At 41.5% G+C, this 22,500-nt stretch overlaps 1 protein-coding gene across 4 annotated transcripts in view; it reads left to right on the top strand.

Annotated features, from left to right (window-relative positions):
• ppp2r5cb (protein phosphatase 2, regulatory subunit B', gamma b) overlaps positions 1-11,420 on the top strand; it is a 44,901-nt gene extending 33,481 nt beyond the window's left edge. For all 4 annotated transcript variants that reach the window (XM_063223350.1, XM_063223349.1, XM_063223352.1 and 1 more), the window contains 2 exons: positions 9,151-9,267; positions 9,785-11,420. In XM_063223350.1, coding sequence (XP_063079420.1) covers positions 9,151-9,267; positions 9,785-9,922 — 255 coding nt within the window. In that variant the 3' untranslated portion in view covers positions 9,923-11,420. The remainder of the gene's footprint in view (positions 1-9,150; positions 9,268-9,784) is intronic.
• The last annotated feature ends 11,080 nt before the right edge of the window (positions 11,421-22,500 follow it).

Genomic DNA, 22,500 nt, shown 5'->3' with positions numbered 1-22,500 from the left:
CTTGAGCCATTGCGAGCACAGAGCAGACTTGCTTGCTACCCAACACTCATGCAGAACACAACTGTGCTCTCTATGGCCCTCCACTCACACTGCTGATGGGAGGGAAGCTTGTAAATTATTCAGCACAATTATTATTATTTGTCTTCAAAAGAAATATCATCTTAAAAATATAGTGATATCAGTATTGACTGAAATAATCGTGATATTGATTTTTCTCATAATCGAGCAGCCTTAGAGGACAGTTAGCTGATGACTTGCTTGGTGACTTTGGTGGCAGTTGTATTGCGATGGCATTCCGGTTGGCCTGCACTAACTCATGGACTTAACAATGTCACCAGAGGTAAACTTGAACAGAACTGTCCCCATGTCCTTTGTGAGGCTAAAGCGCAGGGTAGATTGGCACGAAAGACACGAAGGAAGAAGAACTTTTGGTTTGTTTGGTTTTCTTTTGTGAGCACTTGGTGTTGTAATGTTGCCTGGTTACCACCAGACCTAATCACAAGTGAGATTATGAGAAGTGAGATTCTTTCAGATCGAAATGATTGTGTAGAACTAAAGGCAGTATGGGAGTTCCCAGGCTAGTTGTAATATATGGGCATGATTATTTATCGTTTCATCTCTCCAGTTTCCCCTAGCAGCATATTTAGTCCAACCAGACACTAGCCACGCCATGCCCTCCTAGTGACGCAACACCTTCGGCATTGCTTCTTGTCAGGTCAAGAGCAATGTAAATATCGTTTCTGATCTCCCAAAAAAAAAAAAACAGGAACTCCATCCACTTTGCGGGACACCAGTCAATCTGTAGCAAACCAAGGGAGACTGGTTAACCCATTGATGCCTAAGGCACCTGTAAAAAAGGATGCTGAATGCCTGAGCCCTTTTAAAGAAAAGCTGCCCTCAGCCTATAAAAACCTAAATATCTCAGCTTCCAAAGCACATAAAAATATGCCCTAAGTTGCATTTAAAGGCCAAGACCTAGCCTGGTGAACCAGCGCCACCCGCTGGACGGCAAAATGTTTTGTCTACGGGTGGTAAATTAGACATCCACATTTAGTCTGGTTTATCAGGCTAGCCAAGACCCCCATCTTTCATTAGAATGTGTTCATTCATCTCAAACAAACAGAGATTTTTAATAAAGTTGTCTCAAATCTCATGAGCCTGAATGTTGCGTAACGCAGCTCCAGGCGCCAGGGCCAATGTTGCACAACGCAACATCAGGCATCAAGGGGTTAACCATGCCATTTGGGAAACATGAATTGTTATGGTCTTGGTCAGACCAAGTCTCGAAGAGATTGGAAAGTCGATGATAATCAGGCTAACCTGGCACAGTCATGGTACAATGTTTTTGTGTGTAGTGCCTTTAGCCGGGGAGCCAAACTCTCAAAAGTGCTTTAAAATGGGAGGAACCTGACATGGCCTGCCATACTTTTTATTTGTGATTTTTTTTGTTAGTTCTATCCCTTAGGAGAAATAATTGGAGGGTCTGCTCGGGCGGAAATATCGCGAAAAAAAGTTGTGCCTATTGTAATGTATGTACCCTTCATTTTTCGAGAGAAATTTCTGAAAAATGAAAAATGACCTGAAATCCTTGGTGGCTTGGGTAAGCTGTCAATAAAGGCTTTCCAGGTGCACAGGACATACATGCTGACAACATTGAATTGAAAAAATATTTTTAAATCACATTTCAATAGGGTTTTGACTCAATTTTATGCTTCAAAATTAGGCGTTTTTTCACTTTTTTGCTATATTTTCATCTTTACCTCATTGGCAATCAAGTTTTTCTTCATGCTTTGACATCAAACAATATGCCATTATTTTTATTAAGAAGTATAGTGATACCATAACAAAAATTATGAAAATACAACCAAAATCAATGGATCTGTGATGACTGTACTGTATGTACCCTTCATTTTTAGAGAGAAATTTCTGAAAAATGAAAAATGACCTGAAATCCTTGGTGGCTTGGGTAAGCTGTCAATAAAGGCTTTCCAGGTGCAAAGGACACATCTACTGATGATATCCAATAAAGAAAATATTGTTAAACCACATTTGTACATGATTTTGGCTCAATTTCATGACCTAAATTAGGCGTTTTTTTCACTTTTTTGCTATATTTTCATAATTTCTTCATTGGCAATCAAGTTTTTCTTCATGTTTTGACATCAAACAATATGCCATTCTTTTTATTAAGCAGTATACTGATTCCACAGCAAAAAAATCAAAAATAAAAAATACAACCAAAATCAATGGATCTGTGCGATTTCAACTCTAGTTGGTGATCAATAGGCCTGGAAACTCAATAGGATTTCCGGCTACAATCAAAACGCTGAAAAGCACACTGTATATTTAGCAATGACATACATCCTTTCACAGTCACACACACACACACACACACTCACACACACACACACACACACACACTCACACACACACACACACACTCACGCTCACACACAAGTAATCTGGGATCCTACAATGATTTGCACCCCAGGTGACACCCCCCACAACGTACATGTACTACGTACAGTACATCACCCGTACATTCTGTACATACTTTGTGGATGTAACAGTGAGCTATTTTCACAGAAGGGGAGACCGTAGAATTACACAACTACCATTCAGTACCTTCTGCCATCTGCAGGCACAGTAACCCAGAGGAAAGCCTAGACTACTCTCAAAATTCTAAAAGATACACTGTGTGTACTGTTGAGTAGAGTACATAACTATCAATCCTGAAGGAAATTAAGGTCTCTAGCAGCATAAATAAATAGATATGCAAAACATGATACATATTATTGCACAACATATTTAACATGTAACACACATTTAGCCATAAGGCATTTCACACAACCACACACATACTGTACTGTAATACACATCATACACACAGCACCTATACATACAGCAGTATGCCATGGAGATGAGGTTCTAGCAATTGAATGCCCATTTATTACCAGGAATAAGCTCACTTATAGCTTGAAAGTTGTGGGCCCTCATCTTCCAGAGGGTGGGGTAACCATAATAATATGTATCAAATTCAGGCAGGCAAAAAATGCATATGGTGCATATTATAAGGTCACACTCAATCTGCAATATCTGGACTTTTTCCATCTAGTGTTGCTTTAAGTTCAACCAAGGTATTGTATGATGGTAGAATTTGAACACTATGTAAAGCCTTCTCCAACCCAACCTCAAGAATCTGAATGAGAGATCTAAACTCTGAGGAATGTGTTCACTCTGAGTGAATTTTGTTCCCTGAACAATAGGTGCAACAACTTGTTTCTAACGTCTTTAAAGAACTTCTTGAAATGACCATATAAGGTCATATAAAATAAGCTAGTCTGTTTGAAAGGGTTAAATAATTTCCATCAACAGTCACTGAAATACTTTGTATTTGGAAAGCTGAATCAATTGCAATGATATCAATGGATTCAAAAAAAAAATACAGCATATTTCAAGATTAATCAGGCTCAAATTATAAAATCATGGTTTCAGGAAGCATGCGCGATCATTGTTACACATGGATTGGCCACCACAGAGTCTAGACCTCAACCTCACTGAGAAATCTTTGGATATGCTGGAGAAGGTGTTACATAGTGTCCAGACTCTACCATCATCAATACAAGATCTTGCATTGGTGAAAACTTGGTTAAAGTAAGTCCAGACATTGTATACATTTATTAAGACAATACAACACCAAATTTGTATCATAATTTAAGAAAAGGGTGGTCATACAACACAACAGTGTGTGAGACCTTTCCGATCTGCTGCCGTTTTAGACCACACTGTAGAACACTTTCTGATAGAGTGGAGGGGTGGTTCTCCTTATGTCAAGCAACGTCTCCTTAGTTTTTATGGAATTCCGCTGCAGCTAGTTGGTCCGGCACCAAGTTATCCACCTGTCGCCTGTACTCCCCATCCTACCCACCCTTGATACGCCTCACAATTGCAGTGTCATTATGGAAACTTGCATGTGGTAGGTATAGGAAAAGCATGTGGTAGTGCTGTAGCAAAAGTAGGTGGTATAGGGTGACAACACCACAAGGAGAACACCATTCCTTGTGGCACTCCAGTGCTGCTGACCACAGTTTGTGATGTAAGGTCATTTAGTCTGATGTACTGGGGTCATTTATCCAGGTCACCAGAGCTGTATCCACCATCTGCAGAAGTTAGTCTCTCAGCAAAAGTGTATGGATGTTTGAGGCACTACTAGAGAAAATACTATTCTCACTGTCTCCTTTGTCCAAGTGAGAATGTTCCCTATGTAGCAGTTACAGGATAACGTCCACAACTCCCACATTATCCTGATAAATAAACTGTATGGAATCCAGAGCATGGCAAACCTGGGTTTTCTTTTTGAGCAAGCAGTACCCACTCAAATGTTCTCATTATGTGAGAGCAGCTGTCTGTAATCATTGTTGTGTTGCTTTTTGGGGACTGGTATGAGAGAAGAGGTCTTCCTACCGTAGGCACTATCTACAGGTGTCTTACCCGTTTGTAGACTCTTGTTGAAGATGTGTTGCAGTGGCTCAGCTACCTCTTATGCACATGTTTTAAATAATATTACAGGCTTGAGGACCAAAAGGGATACATGAAATACACAGTACACCAATACTTCACAACAGCATACTTTCATACAGTAGCCTACATACAGTACATATAAGGGAAGCTAATGAAGGCACTTATACCAGTGTTCCCAGACATGTCCCTAAAAGAGCTATGACCTGGATCAACTAATTGCGTTATCAGTTTTCAGCCATCAGGATGCAGGATGCACCACAGATATTTTGTGGCATTTGCTACTCCCAGCTCTTAGATAGATAGACAGGAGGGAACTTTAACCACAGTATCACACTCTTCCTAACATTGTTATTAATATCAAACTCTACCTCATAATCAGAACAGATATAAAGGAGCTGTTGGAACTAACTCTTACTTGGAGATAGAATGGTAAGGTTGGCTGCATATAGCAAGTGATTAGTCAACACCAACTATCACCAACTATAAAACTTGTTTGTCATACCTCATTTCATCCATATAAGCATTGAATAAGGCTGGAGATAAAATGTTCCCCCGTCATACCCCGTGATGACATTAAAACGTGTAGAGAGGATGTTTGCCCATTTAACATGCACATACACAAATTTGTACCAAACTACTGGGAACTCCCCCATGCAGATGTTTCAGCAGCTGCAGAACAGACCAATCAGTGGACTCAAAGCAGTATTTCAGCACTTCTTCTGCTTTTGGTGTCCACATCCTTACAGTGCGTGTGGTTGATAGTACTAATCTCTGGTAGAGGCATCCCAGGGATTTTCTGAGCTGTTGTCATCACATGCTGGAGTGCCTACTTTTGTCCTCTGATGGCACAGATGTGGAAGTTGATCAACAGTGGCTTCAGGATTTGGTAGCCCATGAGTTTCTTCTGGTAGAAGAGACATTGTTGGGCCTTGCTGACCACTGAGGCCATGTGAATACTCCAGGACACGTCCTCCAGGGATTTAAAGCTGCTGACCCCCTGAGTCACCAGAGGGGTCTGTGACTTCTGTGATTGTTTTTGTGAAAGTCCACAATGATTCCCTTGTTGTTTTTGGAGTCCAATACGAAGTAATTGTCGTTACACCACGGCGGAAGATGTTTTGTCTTGTTCCTGTAGCAGGCCTATGTCTTGTCTTCATTCATAATTAGTGTGAGAACGTGTCAGCAAATGAGGAGAGAAAGAGGCAGTTGTGGTGGATAGGGTGTAGAGCAGAGGGCTTAGCACACACCCTTGAGGTGTGCTGGTGTTGATAACAAGAGGGAGCAGTTAGAGAGGAAATCCACAGTACATGATGGTTGTACAGTCTCAGATAGTGGGGTTTAGAACAAAGACTCTATGGCTGGATGGTGCTGGAGGCCAAACTGTGGTCCAAAAATGTGCATATGTGTTCCTCAGCTCCATGTTCTCCAGTAGTGTATGAAGAATGCTGGCAATGATGTCCTATGTAGAACAGTTTGCCCTGTGTGCAAACTGCAATGGGTTATGTGATTCCTGAAAATATAGGCTTTCCAGGCTTTGTGTAGGCCCGCCTTTGCCCCCATCTCTGTAAATAGCTCACTGTGTCACATCCAGGAAGTAGGGCTATGTACAGTGCCTTCAAAAAGTCTACACACCCCTCTTCAAATGTCAGGTTTTTGTGATGTAAAAAAATGACAGAAAGACGAATAAATTCACAGCTTTTTCCACCTTCAATCTAAACTATTAACCTGTACGATGCAATTGAGAAACAAGCATAAAGCTTTAAATGGAAACAATAGAAAATACAAAACATCAATTAACATGGTTGCATAAATATACACACCCTTAAATTAATACTTAGTTGCAGCACCTTTGGCTTGTCTGGGCCATTCCAAAACCTCAATATTATTCTAGTGAAGCCATTCTTTAGTAGATTTAGGCGTGTGCTTAGAGAAATTGTCGTTCTGAAAGATTTGTTCCTCTGCATCTTCACCTTTATAACAGGGGGCCGAAGATTTTGTGCCACTACCACGGCCCCTGTGGAAATGTTCATAATTCCCTCCTCCCTAATGAAGGCCCCAGTTACAGCTGAAGAAAAACTGCACAATAGAACAATGCTGCCACCACCATACTTCACGTTAGGTATGGTGCTATTGCGGTGATGTTTTGTGCCAAAAATACCTTTTGGAATTATGTCCAAAATGTTCAACCTCAGTTTCACCTGACCATAACAAATCTTCCCACATGCATTTGGGAGATTACAGAAGTATTTTTTGAGAAATTTACCTCACCAAGATTGAACTTTTTGGTCATAATTCAAAAGGGTATGTTTGGCGCGAAACATCACCGCAATAACACCATACCTAACATGAAGTATGGTGGTGGCAGCATTGTTCTTTTGTGCTGTTTTTCTTCAGCTGTAACTGGGGCCTTCATTAGGGAGGAGGGAATTATGAAACTTTTCACAGGGGCCGTGGTAGTGGCACAAAACCTTCGCCCCCCTGGTAGAAAGGTGAAGATGCAGAGGAGCTAATCTTTCAGAACGACAATTTCTCCAAGCACACGCCTAAGTCTACAAAAGCATGGCTTCACTAGAATGAGATTGAGGTTTTGGAATGGCCCAGACAAGCTCAAAGGTACTGCAACTAAGTATTAATTTAAGCGTGTGTATATTTATGCAACCATGTTAACTGAGGTTTTTTATTTTCTATTGTTTCCCTTTAAAGCTTCATGCTTGTTTCTCAATTGCATTGTACAGGTTAATAGTTTAGATTGAAGGTGGAAAAAGCTGTGAATTTATTTGTCTTTCTGTCATTTTTTACATCACAAAAACCTGACATTTGAGGAGGGGTGTGTAGACTTTTTTAAGGCACTGTATATGTGGGGTATGTACGAAGCATGTACAGTATGCAGGGTGTCACCTGGGGTGGAGATCATTGTTGGATCCCCAGATTAGGTGTGTGTGTGTGTGTGTGTGTGTGTGTGTGGTGTGTGTGTGTGGTGTGTGTGTGTGTGTGTGGTGTGTGTGTGTGTGTGTGTGTGTGTGTGTGTGTGTGTGTGTGTGTGTGTGTGTGTGTGTGTGTGTGTGGTGTGTGTGTGTGTGTGTGTGTGTGTGTGTGTGTGTGTGTGTGTGTGTGTGTGTCATATTGCTCAGTATTCAGCATGCATTTCAGCACTTTGATTGTAGGCTGAAATTCTATTGACTTTCTGGGCCTGTTGATCACCAACTGAAGAGTTCAGATGCAAAAAGCCCCTAACTCCATTTCTGAAGACCTGCACTTCTATATTTTTAGAGAACCCCGTTTTTGGTTTGGTTTACAGTCATGTACTTGATAATACATATAGATAGTTATGTTATATAGGCCTAAATAAAATAAAAATATGCAATTTTGATAGCTTTGCATTAAATAAAAATGAATTCATATTATTTTCTGAAAAGGCACTTAGGGGGTTTTGCATCTGAACTCTTCAACTAGAGTTAGAGTCCCCACAGATCCATTGAGTTTGGTTATATTTTCATGGTTTTTGCTGTGGTATAACTATACTGCTTAATAAAAAGAATGGCATATTGTTTGATGTCAAAACATGAAGAAAAACTTGATTGCCAATGAAGAAAAGATGAAAATATAGCAAAAAAGGGAAAAAACGACTAATTTTAGGTCATAAAATTGAGCCAAAATCATGTAAAAATGTGGTTTAACAATATTTTCTTTATTGGATATCATCAGTAGATGGGTCCTTTGCACTTGGAAAGCCTTTATTGACAGCTTACCCAAGCCACTAAGGATTTCAGGTCATTTTTCATTTTTTATAAAATTCTCTCTAAAAATGAAGGGTACATACACTACAGTCATCGCAGAATCATAATTTTTGTTGTGGTATCACTATACTTCGTAATAAAAAGAATGGCATATTGTTTAATGTCAAAACATGAAGAAAAACCTGATTGCCAATGAGGTAAAGATGAAAATATAGCAAAAAAGTGAAAAAACGCCTAATTTTTTAAGCACAAAATTGAGTCCAAAATCCTATTGAAATGTGGTTTAAGAATATTTTTTTCAATTGAATGTTGTCAGCATGTAAGTCCTGTGCACCTGGAAAGCCTTTATTGACAGCTTACCCAAGCCACCATGGATTTCAGGTCATTTCTCATTTTTCAGAAATTTCTCTCAAAAAATGAAGGGTATATACATTCAAATAGGCACAACTTTTTTTCGCGATATTTCCGCCCGAGCAGACCCTCCAATTATTTTTCCTAAGGGATAGAACTATCCAAAAAATCACAAATAAAAAGTATGGCAAGCCATGTCAGGTCCAACCCAATTTTGGGACTTTGGCTCCCCGGCTACTTACTGTACTAACCTGCTTGCTTGCAGCCTCTATCAAGCAGCCAAGATAAGCTGGAAGTGTTTTCTTTAGACATGTCATGACTGAATATTTTTTTCTTTTTCTTGCTTTATCTCTCTCTCTCTCTCTCTCTCTCTCTCTCTCTCTCTCTCTCTCTCTTTCTTTCTTTCATTCTTTCTTTCTTTCTTTCTCTTTCTCTCTTTCTTTCTCTCTCTCTCTCTCTCTCTCTCTCTCTCTCTCTATGTCTCTCTCTCTCTCTCTCTCTCTCTCTCTCTCTCTCTCTCTCTCTCTCTCTCTCTCTCCAGTACGTGACGCATGTGGAGCCGGGTGAACTTGGCAGCCCCGTTGACATGGAAACAGACGGCCCGCTGATGGATGATGTCAACATGCTGAGGAGGAACGTGGAGGAGGAGGCAACGCAGGTGAGACATGCACACACACACACACACACACACAGACACACACACACACACACACACACACAGACACACACACACACACGATTAATATGCAAGTCAATATGATGCCATTTATGATTGTTTTTTTCTTGGAATTGGTTTATTTAAGTGCTCATGTACAGTACTAAACTAAATTCATAATAATCAGTTTATGGGCACTATTCGGCTTATGAGTGTTACTATTAGCACAGGCACACCTTAGACATGGCACGTTGGGCACATTGGTATTAATGGGTTATTCTTGTTCTAGAATAAAGAGTAGCCAATCATAAGCTTGGAATTCCAGTTTAGTGTTGCGCACATTTGGGGCAACGCCTACTACTCACAGACCCATTATCAGATTTCTTTAATGCATGTAAACTTTTTTCATACTGTGATTCTGCAGTGTCATATGCACACGCGTCATGTCTGACCAGCCTAGTCTCGTTTGTGTGTGTGTGCACGTGTGTGTCTGTCTGTATGTGTGCATGCATGCGCACAGGTTCACCGTGACCAGCAGCGCAAGGAGCGCCCACTTGTGCGTCGCAAGTCGGAGCTTCCTCAGGACGTGTCGACGGTGCGAGCCCTGGAGACGTACCGCCGCGCAGACGACATGATCAGCCCCACCGAAGCTCACTAGGGAGCCACACCAACACGCAGCGGCGGCAGGAGCCATCCAGGACCCATCTCCACACACACACACACACACACACACACACACACACACACACACACACACACACACACACACACACACACACACACACACACACACACAGAGGCCTGGCTCCTTCCTGGAGCTTCAAATCAGCACCCCGTCATCACCACAGCCCTGGGAAATCTAGTGGGATGCTGATGTCTGGCTCTTTTTGTTCGTTTCTTATCTTGCTCTCTCGTTCTTGTTCTCTTCCTCTCTTTGACTTTGTCTTTCTCTCTCTCTGTATCCCCCCCCACCGCCTCTCTCCCTCCCTCCATCACTTCTGTTTCACTCTGTATTCTCAGGTTTTTATGTTGCTGCTGTCTTCTTCTATTCTTTATCTTCTCCATGTCATCCTCTCTCTTCCTGTCCAAGTCCCAATGTTCACCCCCCTACCCCCATGGAAAGTGGTGGGGACATTGATGGCAAATTGTCTGGATAGGCTATGCCGTTTTTTGCAACGTTTGTGAAAACGTGAAGGGGACAAGCTAGGTTTATCTCCAAAACGATGTCGACATGTCCCCACCATCCACATCTAAAATTACACCCATGCCCACCCCTCCATGTTCATCCCCCTACCCTACCCCATCACTGCGCTCTCTCTCTCTCTCTCTCTCTCTCTCTCTCTCTCTCTCTCTCTGTCTCTCTATCTCTCTCTCTCTCTCTCTCTCTCTCTCTCTCTCTCTCTCTCTCTCTCTCTCTCTCTCTCTCTCTCTCTCTCTCTCTCTCAGCCTCAGCCTCAGCCTCAGCATCAGCAGCACCTTCTGTCTTCTCATTAGCACCCATTTGTGCCTGCCTGTCCACCACTAGTTCTAGCACATTCTTAGCGAGATGTCAAAGTGGTTTCAGTACAACAACAACAAAAGGGGTGCCTGCCTGGCCATGGACGCAGCAGTGGATGTGAGCATACAAAAAAAATACAAGTGCGCATGTATGTTAGGGTGTGCGCACTGTGTGTGTCTGCGTGTGTCTGTGTCTGTGTCTGTGTCTGTGTCTGTGCGTGTGCGTGTGCGTGTGCGTGTGCGTGTGCGTGTGCGTGTGTGTGTGTGTGTGTGTGTGTGTGTGTGTGTGTGTGTGTGTGTGTGTGTGTGTGTGTGTGTGTGTGTGCCTGCGCACCAGAGCTGATCTCTAAAGGACATGGGTGGGAGATGTCGTTCCTCGGTCCTACTGATACCCATGAACTTGTTGATCTTTTGGGACAGTAGCAGGGAACCTGAAAAGCTACAAAGGCTGTGTGCCCGGGGGGGGGGCTATGATGGCTCACAAACTTGTATGTATGTAAGTATGTTTGTATGTGTGTATGTACTGTATGTATGTATGTATGTTTTGAGTTATTTTCCTTTTTTTTTAAACGGTTGGTTTTATTTGGCAATGGATACTCGGCCAAATGTGTGTTTAACACACAAAAGATGCTATTAAAATAATAATTATTATTATATAAAAACAGAGTTTCTTTTTTTATTAAATAAAAATAATGCTGATGTTGAAGAGAATGTAGAATTGGGACTCTACGCATCATCCCTCAGCTTGCAGGTGCATCACAGTGGGACAGACATCACTGACAAGGAGAGGCTGGAGCACACTGCAGCTTAGATTTCAAGACTGAGAGAATGAAGAGAATGTGTGTGAAGAGAAGGCAGACTCCCTCGTGTGTAGAAATCTGGTTTTGTGCCAACTTGACTCCACTTCTCTTTTCTTCATTATTTATATTTCAATGCTGTGTGATACTGGTGGCCATACCTTCACGATAAACTTAAAGAAGAAGAATCTGCACTCACAACGTCTCATTATTTATTCATAGATTACCACCATGTCCACAAGCAAACGTGTTTCGGCTATCAAGCCTTCATCAGTACCACGCATTGAGGAAGGCTTGATAGCTGAAACGTGTTTGTTTGTGGACATGATGGTAATCTACAAATAAATAATGAGACGTAGTTTGTGAGTGCAGATTTTTCTTCTTTCAGTTGATACCTTTTATCGTGCACCCAAAGACATTCATTTTTTCCAAGAAGTTGAGCGCGTCCTCTGACAAACTTGAAGCATACCTTCACGATAACCACGGCCCTGAGTTTCACACAACAACCGTGGTTGGAACACACTTGGATCATGTATTTAAGTGATTCCCACACCTTTTCTGCTGGCATCCCGTTTGGACCTCAGAATAATCCAAATGCCAAACATGTTTTGTCCCGGAGTGAGAGGTCCGCACACTTTAAAATCCTTTTTTTTGTTTTCTTTCATTATTTCATGGCTGGATAATGTTTCGACTTAAACAGTCTTCATCAGATTCTAGATGCTTTGAGAATCGGATGAAGACTGTTGAAGTCTAAACGTAATCCAGCCATGAAATAATAAACACAAACGAAAAGGATTTTAAGTGTGCGGTCCTCTCACTCAAAAACTACAGTCCGCCTTTGTCCTGCATCTTTTCCAGGGATGAGCACAATCTTCACTTTCAACAACATGTTTTGTCCCTCAACATTGCTAATTTTCAATGCAAAGTTCACATGAAAAGTTGGCTATATTATATGAGGGCATGTATCAAAGGTTTTAGGCTAACTGTCCCATCTCTCTGCAACTCCCCTACAGTACTGTCGCACTTCCTCTGGGCCTGTTTGGGAAACACTGCTTAAATGCATGGGGGGCACACTCGTACTCAACCATGGGTTGGTTGGTAAGAAGCAGGGTTGTTGCCCTGCAGGTTATTCTTTTGCCCCCCACACTATGGAAAACATGCATGCGCACATAGCCTCACTTGCTTTTTCCAGAGCCCTTCATCCTAAGCCAGGGGTGGGGAACCTTTTTCATTCGAGGGGCCATTTCAAATTCATCCGAGGGCTGTGAAAGTCCTCAGAGGGCCGTACTATGAACACAAACCAAGATTTTCCCCTGCACTTCAAGCCTATATTGAAGGCAGCCATCTTTAAAGCAGACCCCACCTTCTCTAGGTCCCCTGAATATGACCTAATTTTATTTCAAATGTATTTTCTAAGATTCCTTTACAAAACATCTCATATTTGATGTGAAGCTGCATAAGATTAAAAGTATCCGTCCCCCGAGACAGGTTCCCCACCCCTGAAGCTCTGTTCAGATTTTTCTTTCAGTCACTTTAACAGTTTGTATCTATTTTCTTCTAATGGTTACTCCTTTGCGATCTTTCCCCCTCTGGTCTCTCTCCCTCTCTCCTGGAGTAGTTCTGTTAAGAGCAGGTTATCCAAGGAGATGGAGAGACCTTGAGTTGCTCATGTGTAAAGGGAGCATTTCATGTGGAAGTGTGCCTTTATCTCAGAAACAGACCATGGAAGGGCCTTGTACAAATGCGTGTTTGGTGAAGAGATGCTATTTATTAATGTTTTAATAAAATAAAATAAAAACATTTCCTCGGTATGGCATTCATCATGCCACAGTCATCAGTTCTGCCATGTCTTTTGAGTCAACGTCCCCAGGCATAATTGGACAGGAAGACTGAAGCGCCACCTGGTGTTTGCATATGGAATCACAGCTTGCTACCACAAAGGTTTGGCATATGCTACCGGTGAGAATTCTTTACAATGAATAACCAAAAGCACTGAGCCCTTATCAGGCCATGCCTATCCTGTGGTATCATCATTACTTTTTCATGCTGCTGTTTTCAACTTTTTATTTTATTTTCCCACTGTCACCCTAGCCTCGCGAGCCATCCTACGTACTTCCGCCAAAGGATTGGTAGTATTATGGGATGGTCAGGACCAGGCTACTGTCACCCTTCTGTCTGTCTTTTATGCTATTGAATGTGCAAAGCTGTAAATAGCCCTAGGACCATTTTTAGGTGCTGTTTCCATGTTGCCAGATATTTTTATCTGGATTGTTTTAGATAGTTTTAAAATCCACATATTAAAAATCCGTCTTTAAAATCATCCCATTTAGGACGCTGAAACGTTTATGTTACAACTAAGTTTTATTTTTTTTCAACATGTTGTGTTTCCACCTTAACAGGAGAAAAATAATACCCACATTTATAAATATCTGCCTATGTGGAAACGGCACCTTTGTTTCATTTGTTATAGGTTTTTGTTTGCCTGCTGGTATGGAAGAGTATAATTCAGAATATTTTCCCCAAAACTCTCTTTTAATCAGTGAAAGATGGTGTTTTTGTCCTTTTACATTTGTGAATGGGCAGCATGAATTCTGGAAATAAACTACAAAACATTATACGATGCACCTCAGCAAAACTTGCAAAGGTGTCTAGTACTAAATGGCTTCATATATAATGTATTTATATGATGTAGGCCTATGCCTGCTTTCTTTATGCTGTCATATTAGTAAATGGTAGATTTCATATTTTGTACTAAAAACAACCGAACAGTATCAAATGTTATCAGCAACTGCAGTCAGTTGGGTTTGGTGGACCTTCACAGACCTAAATGTAGGCCTACTTTTTTGCATTAGATATTTTTAAATTATTGAATGTTGTCCTCTTTTGTTAATGGATTTGTAGTTTTGGTTTCTGTGATGAGTGTCTGTGATGCAAGGCCTTCTACATTAGCCAGTGATGATTTCTACCCATATCTCAAGTGCTGTACATCTATACAATAGGCCAACATACAGAAAATAAAGAAAATGTGACTTTTATATTTTCATCCTGGGCTACGACCACACTAACTTTGTGTGCAAGTAACATTGTGTGTGTGTGTTTGTGTTTGTGTGTGTAGGCTACGCACGCCACAAAAGAGGAGAGGTGATGCTTTGAAAGAGCGATGTGGAGCCAGCCCCTCTACTCTGACAGCTACTTTGGCAGGAGGAGCTAGCATAGGGAAGGCAAAGGAAGGAGAACACACAACACAATAGGAAAGGGTGAGAAAAAGCTCTCACTTCCAACTATCCATCTCCCAAAAGTGGCTATCGTGTCACAAACTGTCAGATCTGTGTCACTGTATACAGCAGGGGTATTCAATTATATTTCAACGAGGGCCAGCTTTTCATATTCCTCCCAGCAAAGGGTCCAAAATGTACGTATTATGGTTGCCAACTGTCAATACAAAAAATATGGGAAACTTCATTAAGGTGGGGGTCTGGGGGTCCTCCCCCAGAAAGTTTTGAATTTCTTACATGCAATTTCCTGTATTTTTACGTCCCGTGTCCTGTTTCAGCTCAATACGGAATCCATACTTTTATCTCTAAATTCCGAAAAACTATTTCGTATTTCAAGGGGTTTTGTGGGGGGCCAGAGCCTTGCCGTCCCAAGGGCCGCATCTGGCCCCAGGGCCACCATTTGAATAGCCCTAGTATACAGGTTTACAGCCAGTATCTGTGCAGCAGCTGTGCGAATGTATGGCAAGCTGACAATGCCCTCATACTTGATGCATACTAGGATATAATTTAAAAAAAAAAACATTGGCTCTTTGGTCAATTGTTTTTTTAAAAGGGCCATTTTCAAGTTACTTTGACCTTGGGAAGAAATCATCAGAATTATACTCCACATAAGAGAAGGGGTCTTAGCTACCGATGCATCATGTGCACAGTGATCTCGGTAATGTCTTCATTTTTGGGCACTGCTAATATTGAGGTATGCTTTGGTTACATGTATATCCACAATTGTACGTCACTTTGGTTTAAACAAAAAAGTGTCTGCCAAATGTAATGTAATGTCATGTACGCAGTAAAGGAGACACTGTTTCACTGCTTTTGTGCCATGTTTTCAGGGCCATTGACAGAACACACACACACACACACACACACACACACACACACACACACACACACACACACACACACACACACACACACACACACACACACACACACACACACACACACACACACACACACACACGGAAGTCACATATGCACATGAATCATCTATGTACAGCTCCAGGCCTTTTTATTAGAATACCATGAAAAAGTTGATTTATTTCCATAATTCCATCAATACTGTTAAACTGTCATGGATTGTAGATTCATGGCCCAGTTTTTTAACTATTCCAATCATTATTTTTTTTCTTTTTATATACGTTGGCCTTCCAGCTAAAAAAAACATGAATTGGGGAATTCGCATTATTAGAATATTGTTATAAAATCAAATTTTTCTTCATCAAAATTCTGGTCATATTAAATCAGTTGAAATTTGGTACTTTATGGTCAATACTTGGTTAGGACATTCTCTGTCTTCATAATGGCCATGATGCGTTTAACATTGAAATCAATGGCAAAAACAGTGCATGGGAGTTTTGGAAGCCCAGATATCCTTGATGCTTTGCTGTCAGCTGTTCTTGTTTGTTGACCTGGTGCCCCACACTTCACTCTTCAATATACCCTGTAGATTTCCATGCCACGTTTTGGTGTTAACTCACCAGTTTAATTCTAACTCAACAGAAATAAAACCCCATTCATTTTCAATGGGGTTTCATTTCTGGTTATTTAGAATTAAACTGGTGAGTTAGCGCCAAAACGTGGCATTGACTTCAATGTTAAACGCATCATGGCCGTTATTATTAATAATATTAAGACAGAGAGAGTCCTAACCAAGTATTGAACATTGCATGTTGTGTAGAAAGTACCAAAGTTCAACTGATTTCATGTGCACTGATGTGAAACAAATTTTGATGAAGAAAATTGTGATTTTATTACAATATTCTAATGATGTGAATTCCCCAATTCATGGTTTTTTTGAGCTGGAAGACCAAAATGTGTAAAAATAAACAATTTCATGATTGGAATAGTTAAAAAACTGGGCCATGAATCTACAATCCATGACAGTTTAACATTATTGATGGAATTATGGAAATAAATCAACTTTTTCATGGTATTCTAATAAAAAGGCCTGGAGCTGTATGCATGTCTTTTCAGTCCTACCTACCAGAGCCACCTCTGACATCGAGGTCTGCTCTGACTTCAGATGGGTTGGGTTTGTTATTCATTCAGCAAACAGTTGCTGCCACCTTGTGACTAAATGTGGCATATGTTTTGCAGAGCATCTTTTGGACATCAGTGTACCACCAGAGTAGAGTACTTTTATTATTCCCGAGGGAAATTAAGGTGTCTTACAGCTCACATAGATACATAGATATAAGACCTAATACACATTATTGCACATTTCAGTAAACATATAGCAAATTTTAACACAGTGGTTCTCAACCTTTTTGGAACAAACGCCCCCTTGGCATCATTACAAGCCTCCCAATGCCCCCCTGACCTCATCATAAGCCTGAAAACGCCGGCCTTACTATTAAAAAATTACATGGACTAATGCCCCCAATGGCAACTTAGCACCTCCCCCTTTCAGCTGTATCCTTCTCAACGACCCCCCTGGACTTCCCCAACGCCCCCTTGGGGGGCTGTACCGCCCCTGTTGAGAAACACTATTATAGCATATGGCAATTTCCACAGTAGAAAGCATAAGAGGCTGGGATAGGCTGTGGTATACAAGTAAAAAGACGTTGAATCAGTTTGTTCATCAGAAGGTTTAGTGGTGTTGTCCATTAACACCAAATGATGTTGTCAGGCCATTCTGAGACCACTCTGTCTCTGCTGGAAAACTGAAGGGATATTTGTGTGACCATTTGTAAGTGCCCATTATATGAGGTCTGTGTTGCCTTTTCACAAACTTGACGTTTCACAAACCTGAAGTTTCCAGACAATTCACGGCTGAGTGCAGTCAAACTTTTTTTTTTCTTGTCAACATGGCGCAAAGGAGATGACTCATCCTTAGGCATAGGGAGTAGAGTTTCTTAAAATAATTCCAAACGCACTGCATTGGCTGTACTCACAGATGCAAGGTTTGTATTCAGTAAGATCTGTGATGTGACTATCAAAATATATATATATATTTAATATATATTTATATTTTATATATATTTTTTTTTCATATTACTGTATAATCATAAGAGCCGTAAATTAACATGAGTGGTGGAGCAGATAATGGTAATAGATTACATTACAAGTGACTTACACTTATTTTTTTTAAGTCCAGGGTATAAATGGTTACAGTCCATGGAGCAATGGCTTCAACCATGGATAGAGGTGTTGGGTGGGATTTGGATTTGCAACCATCCCTTCACCTCTATCCATTGCCAAAGTGCCCTTGAGAGTCTGACCTAAAGCCCATCTCCTTCACCATTACACTATGGCTGCTCCCAGATCAATTGCGTGCTGCCCCCTTGTACGGATGAGGCATGAATGCCATTTCATTGTGTGCAGTGTCAAAATTAACTAAATTGACTAAATTAATCAATCAATAGTATTAAGTTATACAGGAGTTTACCGAGGTGGAAAGTCGGGGTACGGAAATGTCTGTAAAATTGCTGTTCATAAATACCATGCCATCGACTGGTCAGTATTTGCTTTCTTCTTTAAGTTATTGGCGGGTTGCGCTTTGCTTGCGCACCGCCACAGTATTTGCTTTCTTCTCCCTACCTGCCCATCTGCTGAAGGACATCTGAAAGTTCTGCATCAGTTACATCAATATCAGCTCACTGCATATAGGCTACTACTTGTAATTTTGAAGAACACACCAGGTCGAATTCGTTTCTTGCCGTGAAAACAGGTCCATGTGTAGCGTACACAGACAAGCAGCCATGTAACTACTGGTAACAGTAGTACGGTTTTATGTTTCTGACTGACTCCCCAATGGATCACTGTGTCATTTCAGGGCAAGCACAGAACGAGCAAGCTGTTTGAAGGTGTGTGCGAGTGTGTGCGCGCGAGTGTGAGTGTGTGAGTGTGGCTGTTTGATCATTGCTGGCACTTTGTGAACACCCACGGCCCCATACTGCTCAGCGATAGCAGGGGGGAGGAGAGGCTGAAGCACAGAATCATGATCAACCTGGAATGTCATCAATTCTGTTTTACCATCGCACAGTAACATGCCAAAGCCAAGCCAGTCTCTCAGACAGCCACTTTCCACCGCAATGCTCAGTACTTCCCCTTATTCCCCCGTTTTATTCATTCATTAAATTGATCTTTTTGTACTGTTTCTGATGTTTGTTACAAGACAAATGAAAGTACTGCAATGCACGATGAACCAAGCAAGGCATACAACTTTTAAACCACAATAGGAGGAGGTCTTAGGGTACTAACTGGGGGGGATTCTAGTACCCAGTACTGTAGAGTTCTAAGAATTCTGGACTTCAAACACATCAAAGCTAGTTAATTATAGATCTGAACCTCAACATGATGTGGAAACTACAGCAAAAACCAATAATAAGGGTCTTGTTTGCAATTCAGAGCTGCAAGAGCATGAAGGAACAAAAAAATGCAAATGTACTAGGAACCATGGGGGTTGCGTAATCATTCCTCAAGGTTTGGTGCATTACTATTTTAACCCCTTAGCGCAGCACCTATGTTATAAGCTTACTGTCACCAAAATGGTCATGTCCATGTCTTAATCTGTTACTCAAGGCTCTCGGCACTGTCATAGCAATGTTGTTATGATGTAGTTGAGTATTTTCAGCAAATAGTGAATAGGCCCGTCGGCGACCCCATCTGCGGTAAGAGGCTGCAAAAAAGGTTACTTTGCAACAAAAAAAAGATGAAGATAAGAGACAGCAATGCAATGCGATCCTTCTCTTCTCAACTCATCCCATCCGCCCGCAGCCCTGTAAATAGACAGGTCTGTTGTTGGTGTCTGTCAGCTGTTTGGAGGCACTCCGGCATCATCAGCTGATCGGGGACGAGGGGACAAGGGAAGCCATTCATGGGGACGCGGGACGCGGTGATGAGCTGATAACATTACTCAGGCACATGCTGCAGGGGCCGTGAGGAAGTCATGCAGGAGCGGAGAGGAGAGGAGAGGAGAGAAGAGAGGAGAGGAGAGGAGCGTTCCTCCCAACTCACGCATGCAGAGACGAGGAGGACAGATGGAGACGGGGAGGAGGGACGGATGTGGTGAAGGTGGAAGAGGAGGACAGGGCCGCTGACAGCTTTTGCTGCAGCCCAGGACAATGTCATCTGAAAGGGCCCCCCCACCAAATACATACAATGTAATGGGGACCCAATTCTGGGCCCCCTGTATCCCTGGGCCCGGAGCAACATACCCATTTGCCCCCCCTCTGTCTGCGGGCCTGGAGGAGGAGTGGAGCTATAGAGAGCTGTTTAAATAAATGAGTAGTGGGATAGCCCGCTAGGCTATACTGCCCTACAATATCAGAACGCAGTATCTTGAAAATGGTCGAAAATGGGTTTAGACCGGAAATTGGCTTTAAAATACCTTCTTTTTCTTGTGTTAAAAATTTTTGGCCCAACTTGGTCCCGTTTCGGAAAAAAATGCAAAAAACTGATTATACTGCGCTTTTTGGTTTTAGGAGGTTACGTCGTACTAGCCAAGAACGCAGTATAATGCGAATTATACTGCACTTCTCCATTGACACCGTGGTTTTGGTGTAGACAGTAATACCACAACAGAACGCAGTATAATGATTTTTCAGCTAAAAAGTAATGAGAATGTTGGTTTTTTGCTTTTTTCTTGTGTGCATACATTTTCACCATAAAAAAGTATTATATGGAAGTGTCATCACCACTTTACCTCCAACACAGTCGCGTGGACAGAAAGGAAACTTTAAAGCCTTTTTTCTCAGTTTGCCATTTTGAATTATACTGCGTTCTGAAATTGTAGGGCAGTATAGTCTCTCCCTCATTTGACTGCTTCATTTAACGCACGTAGTGTGCGCCGTTCTGCTGACTTATTCATTGAAAAAAAATAATCTTTTTTTTTGTATAACCTTGTCATTCTGGTAACAACCAAACATATAAGAGGGGCTGTGTCTCAACGTAGCACATTGTACTTAGCAGTTCTGAATATGAGTAGCCTACCACAAGTGGGGTAGCATGCGGTGAAGTGTTATTATTTTCTCCCATTCTTTTCATCAATGTAGGCCTACCACATAAGGTACGTGGGAGTAACCTACCAATACTTGTCATCAAAAACTACAACCAGTTTCCATTGTGGTTGAGTTAATAATTCAGCAATTTGAATGTATTATCTACTGTATGTAAACAGATACATTATTCTGATAATGGACATTAAATGTTCAGAAGACTTTTTCCCGCAAGTGACAGGCTTTCATCACTGATCAACTGTGATGTCCATGGTGACTTTGGGAAAAACACTACATGTTCTCTGTTTTGAATATCGGTGCTCTAAGAGGCTATCACTGAAGAATAGAGGAACAATTTAGAGCTTTGGCTTTGAAAATGACAGCATTGCTTTAAACTGTGGTATGATAATGTCCGTATGACAAGTCCGTATTTGGTGTGCATTGGCACTGCCCTCACGATTTGATTCGATTTGCGATTCGATTCGATTCAATTCGATTCTACTGAAAGCAAAGCAAATGTTTCATCAGTCATGATGAGGCAATACAAGTAGTTAGATACTGAGCAACATTTTATTGGCTGTTTTATGTATCAGTCTATCACTTTTCAATGCTTTGAAGTGCTTTTATTTAATTTAACATTAATTTGCACCAGAAATATCCACGGAAGTAATTGAAACTTAAAAAAAATTGCTGCATCGATTCTGGAACTTGCCGCATTGAATTGAATCGTCCATGCCCCGCATTGCATTGCATCGCCGAATCGATTATTGTTGACACCACTAATATCCATAACATTTACCTGCTGTATTACTTACCTCATCTCAGTTCTCCTGAATGCGAACATGAGCTAAACCTTGTTGTAATCATGAAAAGACACTCTAGTACAGAGTAATAATAATTCAATATTTTCAATTCAATTGTTCAATATTTCCAGAATGTTTGGTAAGGACTTGGTGCAGGTGATGCATTCCTTGTTCTTACATATATCCCCTTACTTCAGCCGCACACACACACACACACACACACGCACGCACACACACACACACACACGCACGCACACACACACACATTAACAGCTATTGTTTGTTGAGATTTTCTGTTTTGACGTTGCACCAAATTACGCCATTCGCTGGCAGTTATTACGTCATTCTCCGTTAACCCAGGGCGAGGCTGCCACTGCTCTAAAAAGCCAGCCAGGGAGGGATCCCAAGGGTGTTGACTGATTCTCGGCACCAGCCAGGAAAATACTTAGCCCAAACCCGCTTCAGCTTTACTCTCAGCTCTCACTGTTTTAGCCTTCACCACTGCACGGTGCTTCAGATTAGGCAACGTGACTCAGTGCCTCTGATTATTAATCACACTATTGTTTTTCTCCTTTTCTTTTTAAAGATATTTTGGGAGCTTTTTGCCTTCAGTTAGATAGGACAGTGTGAGCGCAGACAGGAAGCGAGAGGGAGAGAGGGATTTGGGGTGCGTTCCAATGTGTGACCTTGCGTCCTCCACTTGTGCTTGTGGCCTCGTACCAGGAAGTAATATGTCATGATGACATCACTGACAACAGCATTATATTTCAATATCTCACAAAAGCTTAATTGTAAAGTGATTTTCTCATTTGCAAACTGGATGGTGAATGAAGAATAGTCCCCCAAAAATTGTTTTGGGCAGGCTGACAGCTGGGAAACTTTGTTTTTTTTCTCCACGGAGGAGGGGCCAGGAGGCGGGGTGAGG

Source organism: Engraulis encrasicolus, chromosome 18 (assembly GCF_034702125.1).
Source record: "Engraulis encrasicolus isolate BLACKSEA-1 chromosome 18, IST_EnEncr_1.0, whole genome shotgun sequence".
NCBI lineage: Eukaryota > Metazoa > Chordata > Actinopteri > Clupeiformes > Engraulidae > Engraulis > Engraulis encrasicolus.
Note: the sequence above shows the minus strand (reverse complement) of the source record. Positions and strands in the feature narration are given on the sequence as shown.